This window comes from Diadema setosum, chromosome 2, assembly GCF_964275005.1.
Source record: "Diadema setosum chromosome 2, eeDiaSeto1, whole genome shotgun sequence".
Taxonomy (NCBI): Eukaryota; Metazoa; Echinodermata; class Echinoidea; order Diadematoida; family Diadematidae; genus Diadema; species Diadema setosum.
Genome location: NC_092686.1, coordinates 25,943,219 through 25,962,123, shown reverse-complemented (window position 1 = coordinate 25,962,123; position 18,905 = coordinate 25,943,219). Strand labels below are relative to the sequence as shown.

Here is an 18,905-nt window from a genome sequence, read left to right as displayed (position 1 = left end):
TTATGAATACTCGGGTCTGGTCATTCTATTTGTCTACATCCACATTCAACTGTACCACATTATCTGATGACTTCTTGCACAGTTTCAATGCTACCCGAAGTCATGGACAATGTCCAATGGTGTTGACAATATCATTACAGATATAGAGAAACTTGCAGTCATCACAAATGCTGCTCCAGCTAAGTTGAAACATCCACATACAAACTGAACTTTCATACAGGCTTGCAATACCAGAAACCTAAAGAAGCCACCACGACAATCAACTCAACCGGTCATACTCGCAGTACATCAGAGCATAGAATCAGAATAAATTACACACAAGCCATTTATTCCTTTTTACAGGTGGCTATTAAAACTCAAGTTGATTTACTGACGCGTGAAAGACACATAAATTCAAATGATACAGCTAGACTTTTTGCTATGTTGCTTCATCACATTATGCACAAACAACGGCAGAAAACATCTATGGCAAATAATCATCATCTGGCATTTCAATAACTTGCCAGCTGTCGAAGCATCTAATCTAAAGGAAGCAGGCAACATAGAGTTATATTTGGCAGTGTACACATTCAACTTTTCTGAATTAAACTGCAGTTGAATCTACAAAGTCATAAGGCTCAGTGAATCTTTCTAGGCATCTTCTGAATATCTATGGTCAGCAGTTTCATTCATGTTTAAAAATTTGGTGAACATTTTGTTTATTGTGAAAAGTTATTCTAGATGGAGGGAGGAAAGAATCTTTCGTGACTTATGAGGGAGTACCCACATGAGGAAGTGCACTCTCAATGCTTGAAGGTACAAATGTAGATTGTGTGTATTATAAAAACACTCCACTGTGTCCGATTTTTACACTCTGCGCTCCTGAAGGCAAATGTGCTACTATTTGTTTGGGATTTTTCTTGTGTGCTTCTTGTAGTAGATGACAAACAGAACAGTGATAGTAATCATTGTGGATGACGCGAGTGATTAGATCCTTCACTAGTGCATTTTTTAATGAAATCATCTGTGTATGTACAGTGCCGAAGGGGGATGATGGCCTGAAAACACAAATAAAAACATGAACAACAACAAACACAAAGAAAAAATGGAAGGTTCTTTAAAAAGAAAAAAACAACACAAAACAATTACATTTGGAGCAACAATAACAAATCTATATTCTGATTAGTTTGTGATATTGCCCTTACTGTACTCCCAATCAGCATCTACTCAACCCTAAGTACAAATAACAACTATAGAATGTGCTGTCATGCAGCTGGTATATCTCTGCAGGAAATGTTTCTGCTGCATTAATCTGCTGCATCATTGCAAAGGTTTGGTCAAGACCTTCACTTCAACTTTGCTAGCAGCAGTGACTGTCCTGTGCAAATTTGTGGGTGCTGTCTTCACATACACTTTATCTGATCGCTGTCAATGGAAGATGCACACTGAACCATTGATTCCTGACAGATACAGTACTTCCATTTATTTGCCTCTTTCAGTGCAAAGTGTACATGCCTCACAGCAGTTGATTGATTGACAATTGATTTCACAAAGATTAACTGACAACCCTTCTGAACAAATCCTCCTCTCCCATTCGCACATTCCATGAAACATCATTCACAGTGCAGTGAAGTCTCATTACATATTAGGGTAATCAACATCTGAGAAAGTTGGTGTCACTGACGGAACTACATTTTTGGATTCTGGGAAGAATGAAGAAAAATTAAAGCAGAAATCAATGACTGTCCATCTGCAAAGACTACTCATTAAAAATCATTACAATGTGTACTCTTTTTTTTTTTCAAAATATATTTATGTATCTATCAGTAGGTTTACTTTTTGGTCTCTGAGCCTTAAAGGGTGTGTACAGTTCTGGTCGCGGTGAGGATTTAGCTTTGAACTTTTTGCGAAAAATACAGAAACCACTCTATGAGATGTCAAAGAGCATGCAATTCTAAGGGGTATCAAAAGTTTATTTGATGAAAATCGGTTTTGAAATGGCTGAGATATCCAAAAACAATGTGAAACAAAGAGATCCTAATAAAAGGTGAGGCCTGTGGCCTTTTATTATCACTTTTTTGGATATCTCAGCCATTTGAAAACCAATTTCATCAAATAAACGTTGAATCCTTCTTAAAATTACATGCTCTTTCATATTTCATAAGAGGTTTCTCATTATCTCACTTAGGAATGCTCAAAACATGAATCCCACCTCAACCAGTACTGTACAGTCCCTTTAATATCTCCCTGGAGGAAATGGGGATGGGGTTTGGGTGGAGTGGGAACTTCTGTGCATTGTTGGATGTTCATAAAGCACCAATCACTCCTTGGTCATTTGCAATACTTTGCAGTCCCTATCTCTGCTGACTGCTACAAGGTATAACAAGCTACAAAAAAAAAAAAAAAAAGGTACTAAAACTAAAGTTCTATGACCTCTGAGACAGAAGGGTTCCTCCAACATCAGCAAAACATATGAAACAACAGAAAATGAAGACTCCATTTCACATCTTGCTAACAGCGAAATACAAACATAAATGAATGCAAAAATTTTATATTGCTGGGCATATGTACAAAACATTCAAAATAGGCTTAATAGATTTGTATAAAGTTTGTTTTAGTACTAGCAAAGAGGTCCACTTGATAAAGCGAAGGGGGAAAAAAGTACAAAAGTCAGTATGCACATGAAGAATAAAAAAGGTGAAAATTACGCTGATCAATTAATAAAGCTCTTAACAACTTCTAAATGACTTGCAAATTGAAAGCAGTGATTAATGAACTCATAATTAGAGATGAAATAAAAAAAGAAGAAGAAGAAAACAGAGCACTCTCAAGTGAAAGATTATCCAAAAAAAAAATTAAGTACTGAGTAATGGATTGCATTTGCTGCACCATCCAACATTTTTCACTCTGGTCCAATCACACAGTCTAACTGGCATGGCCCACTTTCAGTTTCTACTAGATTTTGCTGTCAAATTGCAATAACATGACATGCACACAAAGCAGAATGCAACAAGCACAAAGCGAAAAAAACAAAACAACAACAACCCAAACCAACACATTATAGAGTAAATGAGTTGAAAGAAATTTGGTAAAACACAACAAATTAACAAGTTGTAGTAGATGTATTTATCAGTCCATACACAAGGTGCTCTATCATATAGATTTTGCATACACTGGTGTCACAGCTTAAATATCCATGGACAAGCAGTGAAACTCACACTTTGTGCATACATAATATGCAGTCACAAATACATATATCCTTTCATGTGTCTTCATTCTCCTCACTTATTTCTTTATTTCACTACTTTTTACTTTTTATCTTTCCATATACACCACATTCAAACGACTCCAAACATCTTACTAGACAATCTATTGTTCTATGCTACATGTGTCTCTAGCTTCAAAGTACACGATATGCATGGCTTCACAGACTCAGGTACTTGTTGAACAAGGCTTTTTTGGCTTGAAATTTCATTTTGAGAATTAATTTTTTTATTTTCCTCAGTAGCAGCAAGAAACTTGAGACATAGTCTCCCCCTACAGCAAGAGAATGATTACAAAATATAAATACAACAGCTGGCTCAATATTCCAGAAGTCTACAAATTTTGAAACACAAGAAATGGCTACATTTTATCTCGCCACAAAAATCTGATATCATGATGCTTTTGCAGTGCTGAAATCATAAATTTAAGGTGATAATAATCCTGCTAAAAAAATCTCCATTCAAAGATCAAAACTTATGTAGACATAGAGTCAGAATAGAAATGGACCTCAAACTTCTGCTTCAGTCGAAAGCAGCCATTACCATAGTCCGCCATGCCAAGAACTCTAGACAACCAAAGTCTCATTTATTCTAATTTTCTCCTACAAGCACCTGAACTTCATGCGATTTCACATCATGCTCACCCTCCTCGTAAAAGAAGATATTCATAAAATATAATAGAACACTATCAAGAAAGGTGATGAAGATGACATGATAGATTCGTATACATATCGCCATAATCAAGAATTGCGTTTTTTTTTTTTTTTTGTCTCATACATCTCCCCGCAACCACACTTAATAGACTCACACAGAGAGAAAGGCCATATCAAAACATGCTATATCAAAACAACATACACAAAAAATTGGTTTCCATGGAAGAGTGCAGACACATGTGCAATTTTACACATGACAGAGAAACAAAAACATATACAATAAAACACACTTTTGGTGAGTTTGCTTGCATAAAAGCCGAGAATGTATCGATTTCAGATGAATAGTAGACCACAGTTTTAATACACATGCACAATGGGCTGAATAAGAAAAAAATGTCTAAAAAAAGACATCCACTTGTGTGCAACTATAGTCCAAATGTGAGTGAAAAATGGTGGCGATCAATATGTGCATATTGGACAAACTTTCGACAAGTTTCACTGGTCAATAGTAAACATGAATGACGTGTAATATCCACAATTTTTTGACCAATGTCTACCCAGTTTCCTCCATACAAACACACGAAAACCGCCCTCCTCATTTGATATGCATATCTACATACGCGCAACATCTTGGGAAGTCATTCACGAGCCTCGGGCAAATTTTGATACACAGGAAAATGTAATGTTTTGTTCACTACCCTCTAGCTCGTGCCGTCATGCCTTTGATATGTACATTATACTCAACAAAGTACTTGGAAGAAGCAGTGAACTTTTTTTGTTGTTGTTGTTGTTTTTTTTTTAAAGCTGTGCTGAGCGAGAATGTGCTGCCACGATAAACATGCTTACACTTTCCACCAGATACACCACACCCTTTTATGACACAGTTCTTTGCCCCTAAGATCACCAATACTTTAAATACAACACCTAGTTACACTGTACACTTCACAGACAAGTCGGAGTGCATGGTGAATAATTATGTCACATGGTGCGACGCTTACGGTGCAACATCATTCGACTATCTTACAGTGGCATCATTGTCAGAATAGGTAAGTCTCATTCTGCGCTCATTATTTGCAGCGGCCGTTTCCTTCTCTCCCCACAAAAACTGGCATGTCATGAAGGCTGAGGATAGAACCCCTTTCCAGCTGTCATCAGGGCGTGGCAAGTGGCCCTTCCGGTGGGATGCAGTCCCCCCTCCTCATTTCCCCCTCGCTCTGCCCTAGTCCTCCCCCTCGGCCAGGATGGTGCCAACCTGCTCCAGTTTGTAGCCCATGTTGGCCCTCTGGCACTGCTCATCCTCCTCCAGGGCCTCCACCAGCTGTGGGACCAAGACAAAGAACAAAAATTACAATGATGTTTCACTTTACCCGTTCCTTCCGCAATTCTCTGAGAACTTCCAAAGACCCCCAAACTAGATTCTTTTTCCCTGTCGACAAACAGCGGACAGGTTGGTAATCTACCTGTATGAAAGCAGTCAAGCAGTACATATATTCCCTTTTCATGGTCATTCTGCATGTGCCATCAAACAATGGGAAATATCAATCAGATGTGAGATCTTGAATAGAGTGTGCGCTGATGGGCTCACGAACTCTGTTGTTATACACTAAAAGGGCACCCAAATGGGGTCAGCGAAATTCAACATCTAGTGAGCTCAGCCTTGATTGCTATGTACACGTGTACGTCTTCATACCCGTTTTACAACTACACATTGTATCATTCACAGGTACTCCTACATGTATCTATGCTCAAATTACATATGCTGGTTGATGGGCACTTTGTTTAGTTATGACCTGATGTATTGCCATGGTGCTGGAAAACCAACACTCACCTTGTCGCTCCTCTGGCTGGCATGCTGGTACAGCTGATGAAGTGTCCCTATGTGACTGAATGAATTCTGGAATATCTGTGTAGCCAAAAAAAAAAAATAATAATAATCATACTGAATGGTATATGGAGATTATCTCTATTACTGGAAAGCAATCACATAGAGATGCTTGTTTAAAATCTGACAAAGTAAGTGATAAATTACACATTTAAACTTTCAATTGCCATCCCCTATTCAATAGACAGTTCTCTGCAAGAATTTTCATTACAGAAACAGACAACCGTAGCATTAAACACATTCAGTGTTGGTTCACAGCTGCCTGCGGCATTCTTTAATGATATGCAGTCAAATTAATCTCATTCTAATGCTTTTAGACATGAAGGTAATGCATTTTTTCATGGAAAACTTATTAAATGTATAAAAGGTCTCTTTTCTATACTTTTCTCATGTACACATGCATTTGCAGCCATCACTACATTACTTGTACTTGACACTGCCAAATGTTCCCTATATTCATACTGTGTTATAGACTACCTGGTACACTGAAACTGCATACAGGAAGTAGTTCATTATTCCACACAAAGACTTCCATGCAAAGATCACGCAAAAACAATAATTGGCATCTACTCTAAGAGGAGCTGAATGTCGTACTACACAGAAACCATTTGTCTCTCACTGAGGGTAAGTGTGCTCTATCATGCTATTATTGAGGGGTGCAAAGTCATCTTTACCTCACACACTTCTTTGAATTCCATGTCCAACACATCCTGGTTTACCCTGGAGCTGTTACGGATGTCGTTGTAAAAGGTCTGGATCATCTCGATATACTTCGGCAGTTCGTTGGCATACAGAACTCGACTGGGTGACGTTTCCTACGAAACAAATTGCCACAAGTACATCATATCAAGCACAATCAATCAAACGGGCTCCACTTTATCAGCAGGTATTGAAAACAAAAGAGCATACTATGAAATAATATATAAATGAGAGATTACCACTGAGTGGTATTTACCTCAGTGCTATAGACTCCAGCTCTACACTTGAAGCTGATACACTATGTACTAAGACTTTGTCAGGTTAAGGAACATAATTTGACAGGTGCTGCCATCGGATACAATGACCACTTCCTTTACATAATGGATGTCACAGACATACTTAGTAATAATCTCAGTAAAGAATTTCAGTATGACAAAGAAATTCCCACAAATAATTCATCTGTCAACATAGGACTGCTCAACAGAATTTGTTGACGACTATATACATGTATGTATACCTATGGAGCCAAGGCAAAGAACCTAAATGATTTTAAACAAGTGAGTGCCCATTCAAATTACTCGTCCTGACAGTGAGTTTTAGTTGCCCTGGACAAATGCGCTTGGAGCACCCCTGACTTACGATGCTGTATTTGGGGACGATTCCCTTGCAGGCATTGTCCAGCATCTGCGTGAGGACACTGACCGAGGCATCTATTGTGTCGGTCTGATGCATGTCAAAGACGTAAGCTGGGTGGGTCATGGCTGTCACCCAGAACCTCAGTGGAAGACTACATAGAAAAAATAGAAGAGTATTTACAAAGCGAGGAAAAAAATTAATGATATACAAAGGACAGCAGAGAAAGGAAAAAAAAAGAAAGAAAGAAAAGAAGGAGCAATTAGACAAATACAAAAAGATCGGCTGCCTACAGTGCTACTTTGACGTGTACGAGTTTGATTTCCTTCTTTTTTCTTTTTTCTTTTTTTTTTGGGGGGGAGGGGGTAGAGTTGAGGGAAAAGGAAGTTTCTTTTGTTCTAGTCATGGTTTAGTTAAAAAGATCTACTCAGTAATGCTCACTTCTATACCAAGCCTTCTCAATTCCTGTAAGTCCTCCTCCATAAACTGCAATTGCAGTCAATGATGGAAATTGCCTGGATGGTGTGCCTTTAAACTTCTGCTACAAAATTTTTTAATTTATCTGCAGTGGGTCAGAATAACATCTCAACCACACCTCGCCACATCTGATTAGCATCCATATGTCAAATATCAAGAATTCCCTTTTTAAAAAAAGAAAATTATCTCATAGTTGTTGAGTATCATGCACAGCATATGTACAGGAAGACATGAAATGCACGACACAGTACCAGCAGGGCCATTATCACTGGGCTTGAAAACTTGCAAAGTTAGGGCAATGGCTACCTGGCAACCTTACAAAATTCCACACAAGAAACTTTACGCAAAGACTTGGGACTGTGAAGTTTCGAATTTCGCATGAAACTTCACAAGGTCTTTTGTAATGAAAATGTGAACAGCAGAAAAATTGTGAAGTTGTTCACGTAACTTGTGCATCAGTCTGCTCTTCCTTTGGCATGTGTCGAATGAGTAAACTAGGCATGTGCAGTTCTTTAAGAAATTTAACAATGTTCTTTTTTGCTTTTTTTTTTTTTTTTTTTCAGAGCTATCATGTGGACAGGAACACAAGCAGGAAAACTAGTCAGCCTGACTCTGAAGTCAAAATACAGTCAAGCAGGCACACAAGTTCTACCAGTAATTGGATCCAGTTGGATCTAGCAACTCTTGGAACAAGGCTTATTTTCATTACCTGATTCTCTGTTTTCTCACGAGAAATTCAATACTTTTAAGAGTTTACTGTATGGGACAACAGAATACATTTACATTTCTGTAAAAAGAAAAAAAAGTAAAATTTGCTGACAAATGAGATACAGTAACACCTTTTGGAAAGGAACTCTACATCTGACGCCAAAAAAAAAAAAAAAAAAAAAATGAAAAAAGAAGATGAATAATCGGTTTCTGGAAATCTCACCAGCTGTTTTTCCACATATCTGCTGCACCCTTCAGCTTGTGCTTGTCTGCTTGGCGGTCAAAGAAGTCAAAGAGATATTTGAGTGCCTTGGGAAAGGGCCTGTCATCTGAAACACTCAGCATTACTGCCAGAACATCGTCCACAAACGTCTGGACTGATTTCTGTGAACAGGGAGAGATAATGACTTCAAGTTTTACACCCTCAAATCAATGGGGATCAGTAGCCATTGCATGATTTGCCGGAATTGCTAGTCTTTTTCATAGGCTTTCTATGTTACAAGAAGTAGAAACACTTCATATACATGAGGAAGTTCAAATTCTTTTTAGCTGTGCTCTATGTGCCTTAATTTGCTTTCTTGTATGTATTCATTCCTTGTTGTTGTCTGCTTTTTGTACTAAGTTATTGCAGATGTTTTCAGTTGGGATCAGTGTTACAAAAGACCAACAGTCTCTGATGATACCTTATACTGGATATAACTGCTTCATGTTGTGTCAAGAATCTTCAAATGTATGAGTTCACTCCAGAGCCTCACAAATGGGGTTGAAAACAAAGTGAAAGTGGATGAGGAGAAAAGGGGAAGAAGTCCAAACCTTGGTAGAAACCAGCCGTCTCAAGTAGATCTCCCGAATCTTTCTATGCTTGATCCTTGGGCCTGTGTTGGAGGAATTGCGGAGGCCCTTCTTGTTCTTCTTGAAGGCATCATCTTCAAACAGTGGAGACTGCAAAACAAAAAGGGACATGCGCATCCATAAAAATGTGTTTTTTGTTGTTTTTTTTTTTGTAGCTGGGATCTTTTGAAGAATGTGACATTGCATGCATGGCAACAGAAGGGATTTTGAAGAGAAGGAAATCATTGGGGCTAATATTTTGACAAACTATATGAGCTTTAACTGACAGTTGTAGCCAAGATGGAAAACCTAAAACTTGTGCAATAGTGTTCATTAATGATCTTTGGACAGTAAGCCACTTTTTGGGGCAGACCTAGAATATTGTAGTATATCCCTTCACTCAGATAGTTTGAAAAATTGTAAAAAAGAAAGAAAGAAAGATCATATGGTTTTCAAACTGTTGAACCGTGTATGTTCTCTCAAGACATTTCAAGATCCTCTCATACAACATACCTTAAAAGCTCTGTGATCTTCACATTGTCAAGAAACCAGAGAAAAAAAGTCAGCTGATGTCTCAGTGAATATCACTGATCAATTCAAGAAGCAATTTTGAGTACCAATAACTGAAATCAACCCAAAATATTCTTTTGTGCAAGTGTGTGTGTGTGTGTGTGTGTGTGTATCAGTCAATGAGATTCATGGTATTTTGTCTATTTTAAAACATTTCATCTTATCACAAGCAATTACAAATTCTGGAAATTGTTCCTTGTTATAAGGCTCTTTGAATAAGTGATGGTGGCTTTGTGGTCAAGAAAATACCAGCAAGGTACATGTACATTGTATGTGACTGTTGCAATATGAGGGACCTAGTAAGGGATGATGGCTTGTCTCACCAGGTGGTAGAACTGGAACCCCTCTTCCAGATCACTCTCCACATTTGTGTTTGTCGTAGGAGGTCCACGTTTTGGACTTGGGAGCGCTGTCGAGAGATGCACACAGTCAGGGCGATAAGCACAGACAGAAAGAAACACACAAACACCCCAAACAAACAAACAAAACTGGCACTGGCAAAACTTCCAACAAATGTAAGAAATTCAACAAATTCTGGTCACCTGGCCTCAAAAAGAGAAAGAAAAAGAGGAAGGAAAAGCCATGGCTTACATGTAATTCATGGAAGTGAGGTAAACTACTCAGTGACAAAATGACATGCTACAGTTCTTCTCTCGGAATTCTGGTTTCTAACTTACGGCTTGGAGCCAGGAGCTCTGTATCCTCATCCAGGGGTGTGGCCAGGCTGGCATTGGGGTTGATCTGTTTGCTGACCAGTGACACTGTAGCTCCATCTGAAATCTGCACACACACACACACACACACACACACACACACACACACACACACACACACACAAACAAACACACACACACACACACACACACACACAAACAAACAAACAAACAAAAACAAACAATAAATAAATGAATATAATCTGCTAACAACCAAACAAATACATTTCAGAGATCCACTGGCCATGAAAATAGTCTACAAAATAAGGACAACAAAAACATAAAATAAATCTACACAAAGCCATAAAAAATTGACTAACAATGCTGGTATTTTGCAGACATTGAAGATTGATGCAAGAAATTTGATGCAACTTCTGACATGCATGTTACAAATCAATTACAGTACAAAGTAACAAGGACAAAGGACTAGTAGCCTAGAGATAAAGGAGACTATCGGTCCAAACTTACAGCATAGTGACTGATGGTATTCACTTTTGCCCATCGGTTGACATCTGGCTTCTCTGTGGTGTTGTCGGTGTCACGGAGAACCAGTTGGCCCATCTTCCCACTCCGTAAGACTGAAAGAGTTGGGGTAAAGAGCAGAAATGCACATAGATAATGTAATGTTACTAGAAGATCCTGCAATGCTTTAACAACCTAGCACTGCGATCAGAAACTTACATCAAAAACTATATAATCATGCCATATACCTTGCGAGTATAATATTTTGCAAACTGGAAAGAGTAAGTTTGCAAGTGGTTACATTCACAATTGAGAACTTCAGTAATGAAATGGGAAATAAGTGCTATCCCTTAACAGGAGAAAAGTTTGTGAATTTTCACCATGGAGATGATTATACAGTATTTTTTATCATTGGAGGCAATATTTCTTCCAGTTGCTGATTTTGAGACTATCAATTGACTCATGAAATTTGAAAAAATGAATACATTAAAAAAACAAAAACAAACTTATATCAGATTTATTTCATTGGTATCATAAGTCTTTCTGATGATACAGTTTATAACTTGTTTTTTTTCTTCATCATTACAATCCACCTCATTCTTTTTCATGTTGTAATTCAAAACAAATGTACATGTAAGCATTAATCATATCACTCTTTAGAACAGGGTAATGGGTAATGAGACCATTTATATTTCTGTCAATGGAAACCAGGAATATGAATGAATTCAATTCTTCTATTTGTTTGAAATGGTATAAAGGTTTTTCTCATTTAAACTCATATACTGAAATCTAGATCCTGTCATTATTGTGTATTCTAAAGAGGTAGCACAGATTTTGCTATTAACATTATGGCAACTCCACTTTGATTCAATAAACCCTGTTATACACTGCTCCATCCTGCTTCACTCTCGACCCTTACCGAGGTCCACATCCATGGTGATGTAGCGGGCAGAGAGGGGCTTGTTGCGGAAGACCGCGTCCAGAATCTTGGTCTTGACCTGAGTGATGGTGTCCACACTCAGAACCTTAACCATGTTGTTCTCCATCTCCTGGAGCCGATTCTCCACCTGGAGGTTCTGCAGGAGGACAGGAAGACGGGGCGTGGTAGAGGTAAAGTGACAGGGCGTGGTTGAGTTAAAGTGACAGGGTGTGGCAGATTTACAGTGATACATGTAGTGCATCAAGATGGGTGTCACAGTGCAGCTATCTTTAAAGCATCAAAAATCAGGGAGTGCATACCTGCCAACATTTCAAGATGAAATATCTTACTCATGGATTGCAAAAATCTTATTTTATATGCAAACTGAAGTTAAAAATCTTACTTTCGGTCAAATTTTCAGAAAATACACATGAAAGGTAATATCTAAACATTTTCTAAAAATCTGATTTTGCTATTTTTAACGTAAAAAATCTTACTGAATCTGATAAAATCTTACTAGTTGGCAAGTATGGGAGTGTCCACAAAGCTGCCAGTGGAGATCCCAATGTGTTTAGTAATACAGAGGACCGGATCTAGCATTTTTCCAAGGGGGAGAGGGTTACAGCAAGTTTGGGTCATGATAAGCAAGAAAAAAAAAGTTCTTAACACTTTTGAGTGCCACTTCTCTCCCAAAATCGGCTAACAATCAACAACGAAAAGAAAACTCTCAAAGGGGGATTAAACCCCAACAGCCCCAAAAAACAAAACAATCATGATGAGCCTAAGAGTGGGGGGGGGGGGGGGGTTACACATCCACAGATCTGCCACTGTTACAGGCAACTCAATGAGCAAAAATACATTTCTCATATCCTCTTATCCACACAAAACAACATCTCATGATTTCCAGGAAGTTTCCTGTAAAATCAGGGACACACTAGTCAGTTCTGGTGTCATCACCTTGGTGATGAGAGAGACGGAGAGCTACATGTATCCTGTTGTACTAATTAATTATGTGACTGGGAGGAATGAGTATGGTAGACTACAGTTTCAATTGCTCATTAGCTCAATGTAGTGAATGGAACAATCTAAGCTTACAACAAACTTGCTACTGATCAGTACACTTGCCCAAGTGTTAGTCATTTTATGGAGATGAGGTTATTTCTCTCATTATAGCCTCTCTGACCATTACGATGAATTTGTCTCTTTCTTTACCATTGTTCACTCATATAGTATGTCACATTCCATGCTTTCCTGCTTTGCTCATTCAATCTGCAGCAGTCCAAAAGCTAACAAAGTACATGCGTAAGAATGAACACTTTAAATAGGCCTGGTACCACAGTTGAGCTTCACACACAGATAGTGGTTCTACATTATAAAATGGGCCAATTTTGAAAATACATCCATCAGGAATAAGAAGTGGGCCAATCATGAAACTACACGACTGTACATACCAGTGCATTCGAATACATCTACCTAACACTGACAACATCCCAGGAAAACATACAATTCCATACACACACTGCTGTCAACAAAAAAAAAAAACTTCATAATGGATACCGACTACACCAGAATGTTTTCATAAGATTTTGTAGCAAGCGAGGTGGTCATCAATGTTAATGTCTTACCACTTCATGGAAATTGACATCTTCGTCAAGCAGGTACTCATAGTTGAGAGAGTAGTGGGCGTGGCCAGTGATGACATCAACGGGACCCTTCTCCACTTGGAACTTGATGGCTTGGTAGAGCAGGTAGAGAGGGTACGCCACATGTTTCTATTTACGGGGAGGAATAACAAGATGTGTACATTAGGGGATATACGTAATTTGAGATCAAGATCGAGAGTCAAATACACGTATACAGATAATAAATAAAGAGATACAGCAGACACAGATTCCGAAACCAAGAGCAAGAGTTAAAAAAAAAACAACAGCAGAAAAGAACATGAAGAGATCAAAGAGAGTATGATCATACGATGTGACAAATTGTGTGCTTGTGGGGATGCATTGTTCTGCAAAATGGATTTGATTTCATCATAAATTTGGACTCTATGACTGTGTTAATGCGAACACCAACAGTCACCTACAGAGAAGTGAATTGATTGATATTACCAAAGTACTGTGCAGCATTGTCTTCTTCTTTTCTTTTCTTTTTTTCTACTCAGTATCGCCTTTTTTATTTTCAGTTTTGTTGGGGAGGTCTGTTTGTTGATATGACTTAAAAAAAAAAGAACAATTAACTTCACAATGAGAGCCTCTTTGGGATAATTTCAAAGCAGGCATTACCTCTATGCAGGTGTTAAAATGCACTTGTAAGAATTCAATGTGTAGGCCAAGAGCATTAAGTCAAAATACAAACTAGGCTTAAACCTGGACATTTCTGGTAACAAGCTGAGCGTTTTCTGCAATCCCAGATGGCATCCAAAATGGCTGCCATTTCCTGAAATTCTTGTACCTTTTCAATCAAGTAATCCAAATACAAAATCTAAATATATGTTTTCAGGCACAAGAAACTCAATAAAATACATATTAAGAGATGTTGAAGCACGCAGGTACCAATAAAATGGCTTGAGCTCTTCCCAAAATCCAAAATTAACAATTTTATCTCACAATTATGTAAATACTGTAAATATCAGTTATTGATTAACATGTAATATTTCATCCTGAAAGCATTCAACAATCTTTTTATTGAACAAAATAGTTCTCATGCATGCAGTATACAAATTGAAGATAAAACATTTAAATGTTAGGATCTACTAGGGTGTCCTTATTACAAGGGAAACATTTCACCATCAGAAGAGTATTATTACTTAACAGACAGGGCAACATTTTTTTCCAAATGTTCTGTTTTTGTCACCTCAAGCACATGACGTGAACATTTCAGTGCTGCCCCCCCCTTTTTTTTTTCTACTAACAAGATGCAGTTTACAATGTATGTCTACCATGAGGTGAGTTCCATTTGAAACTTTCAATTATCACTTTGGAAGTACTATTCTTTTTGGTATCCATGCTGTATACATGTTCAAAATTAGTGTCTACATGTACTACAAAGTAATGTGTAATATCACATGACAGTGAATTTCTGTGGAGAAGCCTATCATTTGACCTAGAAATATTGTGAAATTATAAGTTATTTTATTCATTTCATGTAGATCAAATAATTAATATATAGAAATCAGTGAATGTCTGACACTCATACTTATTTGTACATGGAGAGGGACACCACCTCCAACATAAGAGTTTTTTACATTTTCAAACTTGAAATTGAGAGATATTGTGCACTCTTTTGGTGAGATATTCGATATTTGTTTCTATCATGAAAGTAAGAAAAATATATATTTAGGGAAATATTTATTAGGGAATATTTAGGCGGCTATTTTGGGCACCTTAAGTTTTCAGGTAGAACTCGGGTGGTTTTATTGGTACTTATGTGTTTCAAAATATCTGAATAAGTCTTTTATTAGTTTCCTTGTGTCTCTAAACATATACATGTATTTAGACATTTAAAGTACATATTCAGGTTCAGTTTTGCAGGGTTATGAGGAAAAACAGGAAATGGCAGCCATTTGAGGCACCATTTTAAATTCAGAAAGAGCTCAAGTGGTTTTGATAGCACTTATGTGTTGCAAAATCTCTGATTAAGTACTATATTGAGTCCTCAAATAACAAAACAATATTACGACATCTAAACTGTGTATAGGTGAAACCTACCTGAAAAGTTATGAGAAAAACAGGAAATGCCGGCTATTTTGGATGCCATCTCGGATTGCGGGAAATGTTTGAGGAGGATTTATGAGGACTTTTAGTATGTTATTCTAATCACATTCCTGGACCTATCCTGAAAAAATCAGTTTGTTACCAGAAATGTCCCAGTTAAAACTAGTACTCTTGGGCTAGTGGTTTCAAAAACACAAAAAGAGGGTATTTCTATTCTTTCTGCTGACACACCATATGCTTGTTGTCCACGTAACATCGTGAGCAAAAAAAAATATCGACCATCACAAAAAATGAACATCGGAATGAAGCATAGATTACAAACACTGTGGCGAACTCCAAAGAAACGATGAAAGTTACCAACAATACACCGACTTCCTTTGCTTCAAACTGAGAGCAAACCAAGAATGGCAGCAACAGTGATTCTGGATGCTTACCTGCAAGTAGCTGTACATACACAATGCCATCCAGTTTGCCAGCATCTTCTCCACAATAGTTTCCGTCCTAAGGTCGACAGAAATAATAATAATAAAAAAAAAATAGAATGAGAGAATGTAACTCGATGCTCTTTGCTATTCAGACTGCCAACAACATGATTGCATATCATCTCTGGGGTGACAAAAGCTTGTATCGAAATTTTTGGTGAAAATGACCTTCTTTTTTTTTATCAATCGTCAGATAATCAGTTACAACTTGTATATAAAGAGATGCCCTGCACAAACCCTAGTTGCTTTACCCCAAAATGAAGCCACCATGACATGTTAAAGGCGCTTCTATTTGTTATAGTGCTTTGGTTGCCATATTTTTTTCACTCTCCCAAACACTGGACATTGTTGAGATATGAGGCTTGGTTGCCCCAACAGCAATTTGCATACACATTTATCTAATATCAGAAATCATTCAGCATTCTCATCATCATATTGGCAAGCATGTTTAAGAAAATCAACTTATATCATCACCGTGATCATCGTTATCCTTTAATACCTTAATAGTAATATAAGTAGCAGTAACATATTTTACTATCTAATGTGTCATCATTCCAACATATATTTCTCAAATTCTCCTTCAAGAAAAGCAATAGTGAAATATCTTGTCTGCCATATTTCAAGTCAAGACGACTGTCTAAGCCTTGATGGGCTGCATGACAACTGTTTTGTGAAAATCATAATATTCTACGCACCCACACACACACACAGACAAACTACAATAGTGTAGCTTGTCAAACTTACCGTTTGAAGAGCTGTCGGTAACGCTCAGTGTCCGCAGCGGTTGTGATCTCCTCCAGCATCAATGTTAGCATCACCCTACAAACACATAAAAGAAGGGAATATCACATCCATCTTGCTCTTCCTTCTTCACCAAATCATGAGGGTATCGCGTAAAGAAAAAATAACTACAGAAGCACTCTGAGAGCACAGACCTCCACCAAGTACTTTCAAGCTCATTTCCACCACTGATCTCCTTCTTCCATAGAGATCAGTGATTTCCACCTGTACATATGCATGCTCAAAATCGCCCAATTTCCCAATATAAAAACCTTTTGTTACGTCATGAACTTCCAGCTGCACGGCGCGCCTCACCCTAGCAGAAACTGAGAGCACGCACTTTATTGCACATATGCAAACCTTAAAAAATGCGCAGCTTGAACTCCCAAGTTCATTGACCCTACCTGCCAAAATATCGAAAATCCTTCATAAAATCCATAGAAATTCCCGAATCACTGCCAAAATTTCATCATCTGTTCCATGTGTCATTCTCAACCTGACTTCTAAGTTTCCTCCAAATCCGTTCACAACTTTTTGAGTTATTTTGCACATGGACAAACAACATTGCCGCTGAAAACATAGACAATAAACTCCCTCCCTTGGCGGAGGTAACAATCATGCAGGAATCACATTTGACCCTGGCAAGGTTCAATACCCCTTCCCTGTCAGGGCACTTCCTCCTGTCTCAAGGACCTCAATTCAAGCGAAGTTTACTGAATGTAATCTAAGATGCCACAAAATATGATCACAGTAACAATTACACTAGTTCGATTAAAAAAAAAAATCTAAAGCAATATCATGTCAGACTGAAAAGCAAAAAATATTAGGGTCAAATAATATCTACTACTCACTCTGTTAGATACGACAGCTTTCCTTCCAGTACGAGCACAACTGTGAGCAGAGACGCAATGTTTTGCCTGAAAAGAAGAGTGCAAATCATGTGAGTAGTCACTTCACAGAATATTCTATAACAACATAGTCGAACATTCGATTTTCAAAGTCAGCAATGGGGTCTTTCTCATGACAAAGGCAATGAAAGTAATGTGTGAGGCACTGTCCAAGTTAGGACCCCATTGTGGGAGCCGCCATTGCACGAATCATGTACAGTTATTAATCAGTAGATGGCAGCACATTGTTTAATGCGCTCGACTTGAATATTTGACGCAGTGACCTTGCGCCGTTTTATAGTTACGTCACAATGGTCATCTTTAAGCGTCATAATGTTGCTGATGTTGTTTGATTTTATGGCGTGAGTGGGTAACCAACTTTATAATGCTCAAACTACTTTCTAGTCTACACTCAAGTTCCCATTGTTCATTTTGTGAATATCAAAAAGGTCTGGACTCTACGAAATGGTTCAAATGCTATGATATCATCATAGAAACTAATATCTAAACAATTAACCACACTGCGTTTCTAAAGATTAAAATGCGTTCTGAAGAATAAAAAAATCATTCCAGATATGATATGAGAAGATATGTCTTGAACCTACACTGAATTACACATGCCAGCACGTGGGGGTGCGCTCCCTCATCAATGAATACACAAACCTATGTACCTTTCTTTCATCTGGAGTTTCTTGTCCTCATCAAGGGAGCGTATGAAGACCAAGAGGAAGTCCTTGTTGTTGAGCAGTTTGGAGAAGTCTGTCATCGCCTTCTTGAGGTTCTCCTCGGGAAGCTGTGCCAAATTTCAGAACAACACAAGAAAACATGCATGTCAACCTGAAGACACATACTGTACACTGCTGATAGACCCTTGGTTTGGAGTAAACTGAGGATTTGTAGTAAAGTACATTGTACACTGAAGCTTTAATCCAAAATAACATTTGATATTCTGTGCATGCAAAGTACTCTTAAGCAGCAACTGATAATGACGAAAGCGCAATAAAGGACCTAATAATGAAAAATGGAGCAAAACAAAGTGGATAACTTTGGGTTTGTTTGAATTACAACTTGTGGGTCACAGAAACATGATGTATTTCATATCTTAAATGTCTCAGTGTTGTGACATGGGCATCCTCCTTGGCTGTGACTTTCATAAAACTGGCTTTGACGAATAAAATTTACCAATAAATTTATTCATGATCCATTCAAGCTTGTCAAAGAATGCCAGCTGACTATCAACTTCTCAAACCATGT

At 37.9% G+C, this 18,905-nt stretch overlaps 1 protein-coding gene across 1 annotated transcript in view; it reads right to left on the bottom strand.

The window, feature by feature from the left end:
- Positions 1 to 2,383: 2,383 nt before the first annotated feature.
- LOC140243571 (plexin-A4-like) overlaps positions 2,384 to 18,905 on the bottom strand; it is a 132,572-nt gene continuing 116,050 nt past the window's right edge. Inside the window, exons 22-36 of the mRNA XM_072323241.1 lie at positions 18,323 to 18,444; positions 17,616 to 17,681; positions 16,729 to 16,803; positions 15,937 to 16,003; positions 13,415 to 13,561; positions 11,790 to 11,946; positions 10,877 to 10,986; positions 10,373 to 10,475; positions 10,019 to 10,104; positions 9,108 to 9,236; positions 8,518 to 8,678; positions 7,116 to 7,263; positions 6,452 to 6,592; positions 5,724 to 5,798; positions 2,384 to 5,213 (exon numbers count right to left, since the gene is read on the bottom strand). Coding sequence (XP_072179342.1) covers positions 5,115 to 5,213; positions 5,724 to 5,798; positions 6,452 to 6,592; positions 7,116 to 7,263; positions 8,518 to 8,678; positions 9,108 to 9,236; positions 10,019 to 10,104; positions 10,373 to 10,475; positions 10,877 to 10,986; positions 11,790 to 11,946; positions 13,415 to 13,561; positions 15,937 to 16,003; positions 16,729 to 16,803; positions 17,616 to 17,681; positions 18,323 to 18,444 — 1,686 coding nt within the window. The 3' untranslated portion in view covers positions 2,384 to 5,114. The remainder of the gene's footprint in view (positions 5,214 to 5,723; positions 5,799 to 6,451; positions 6,593 to 7,115; positions 7,264 to 8,517; positions 8,679 to 9,107; positions 9,237 to 10,018; positions 10,105 to 10,372; positions 10,476 to 10,876; positions 10,987 to 11,789; positions 11,947 to 13,414; positions 13,562 to 15,936; positions 16,004 to 16,728; positions 16,804 to 17,615; positions 17,682 to 18,322; positions 18,445 to 18,905) is intronic.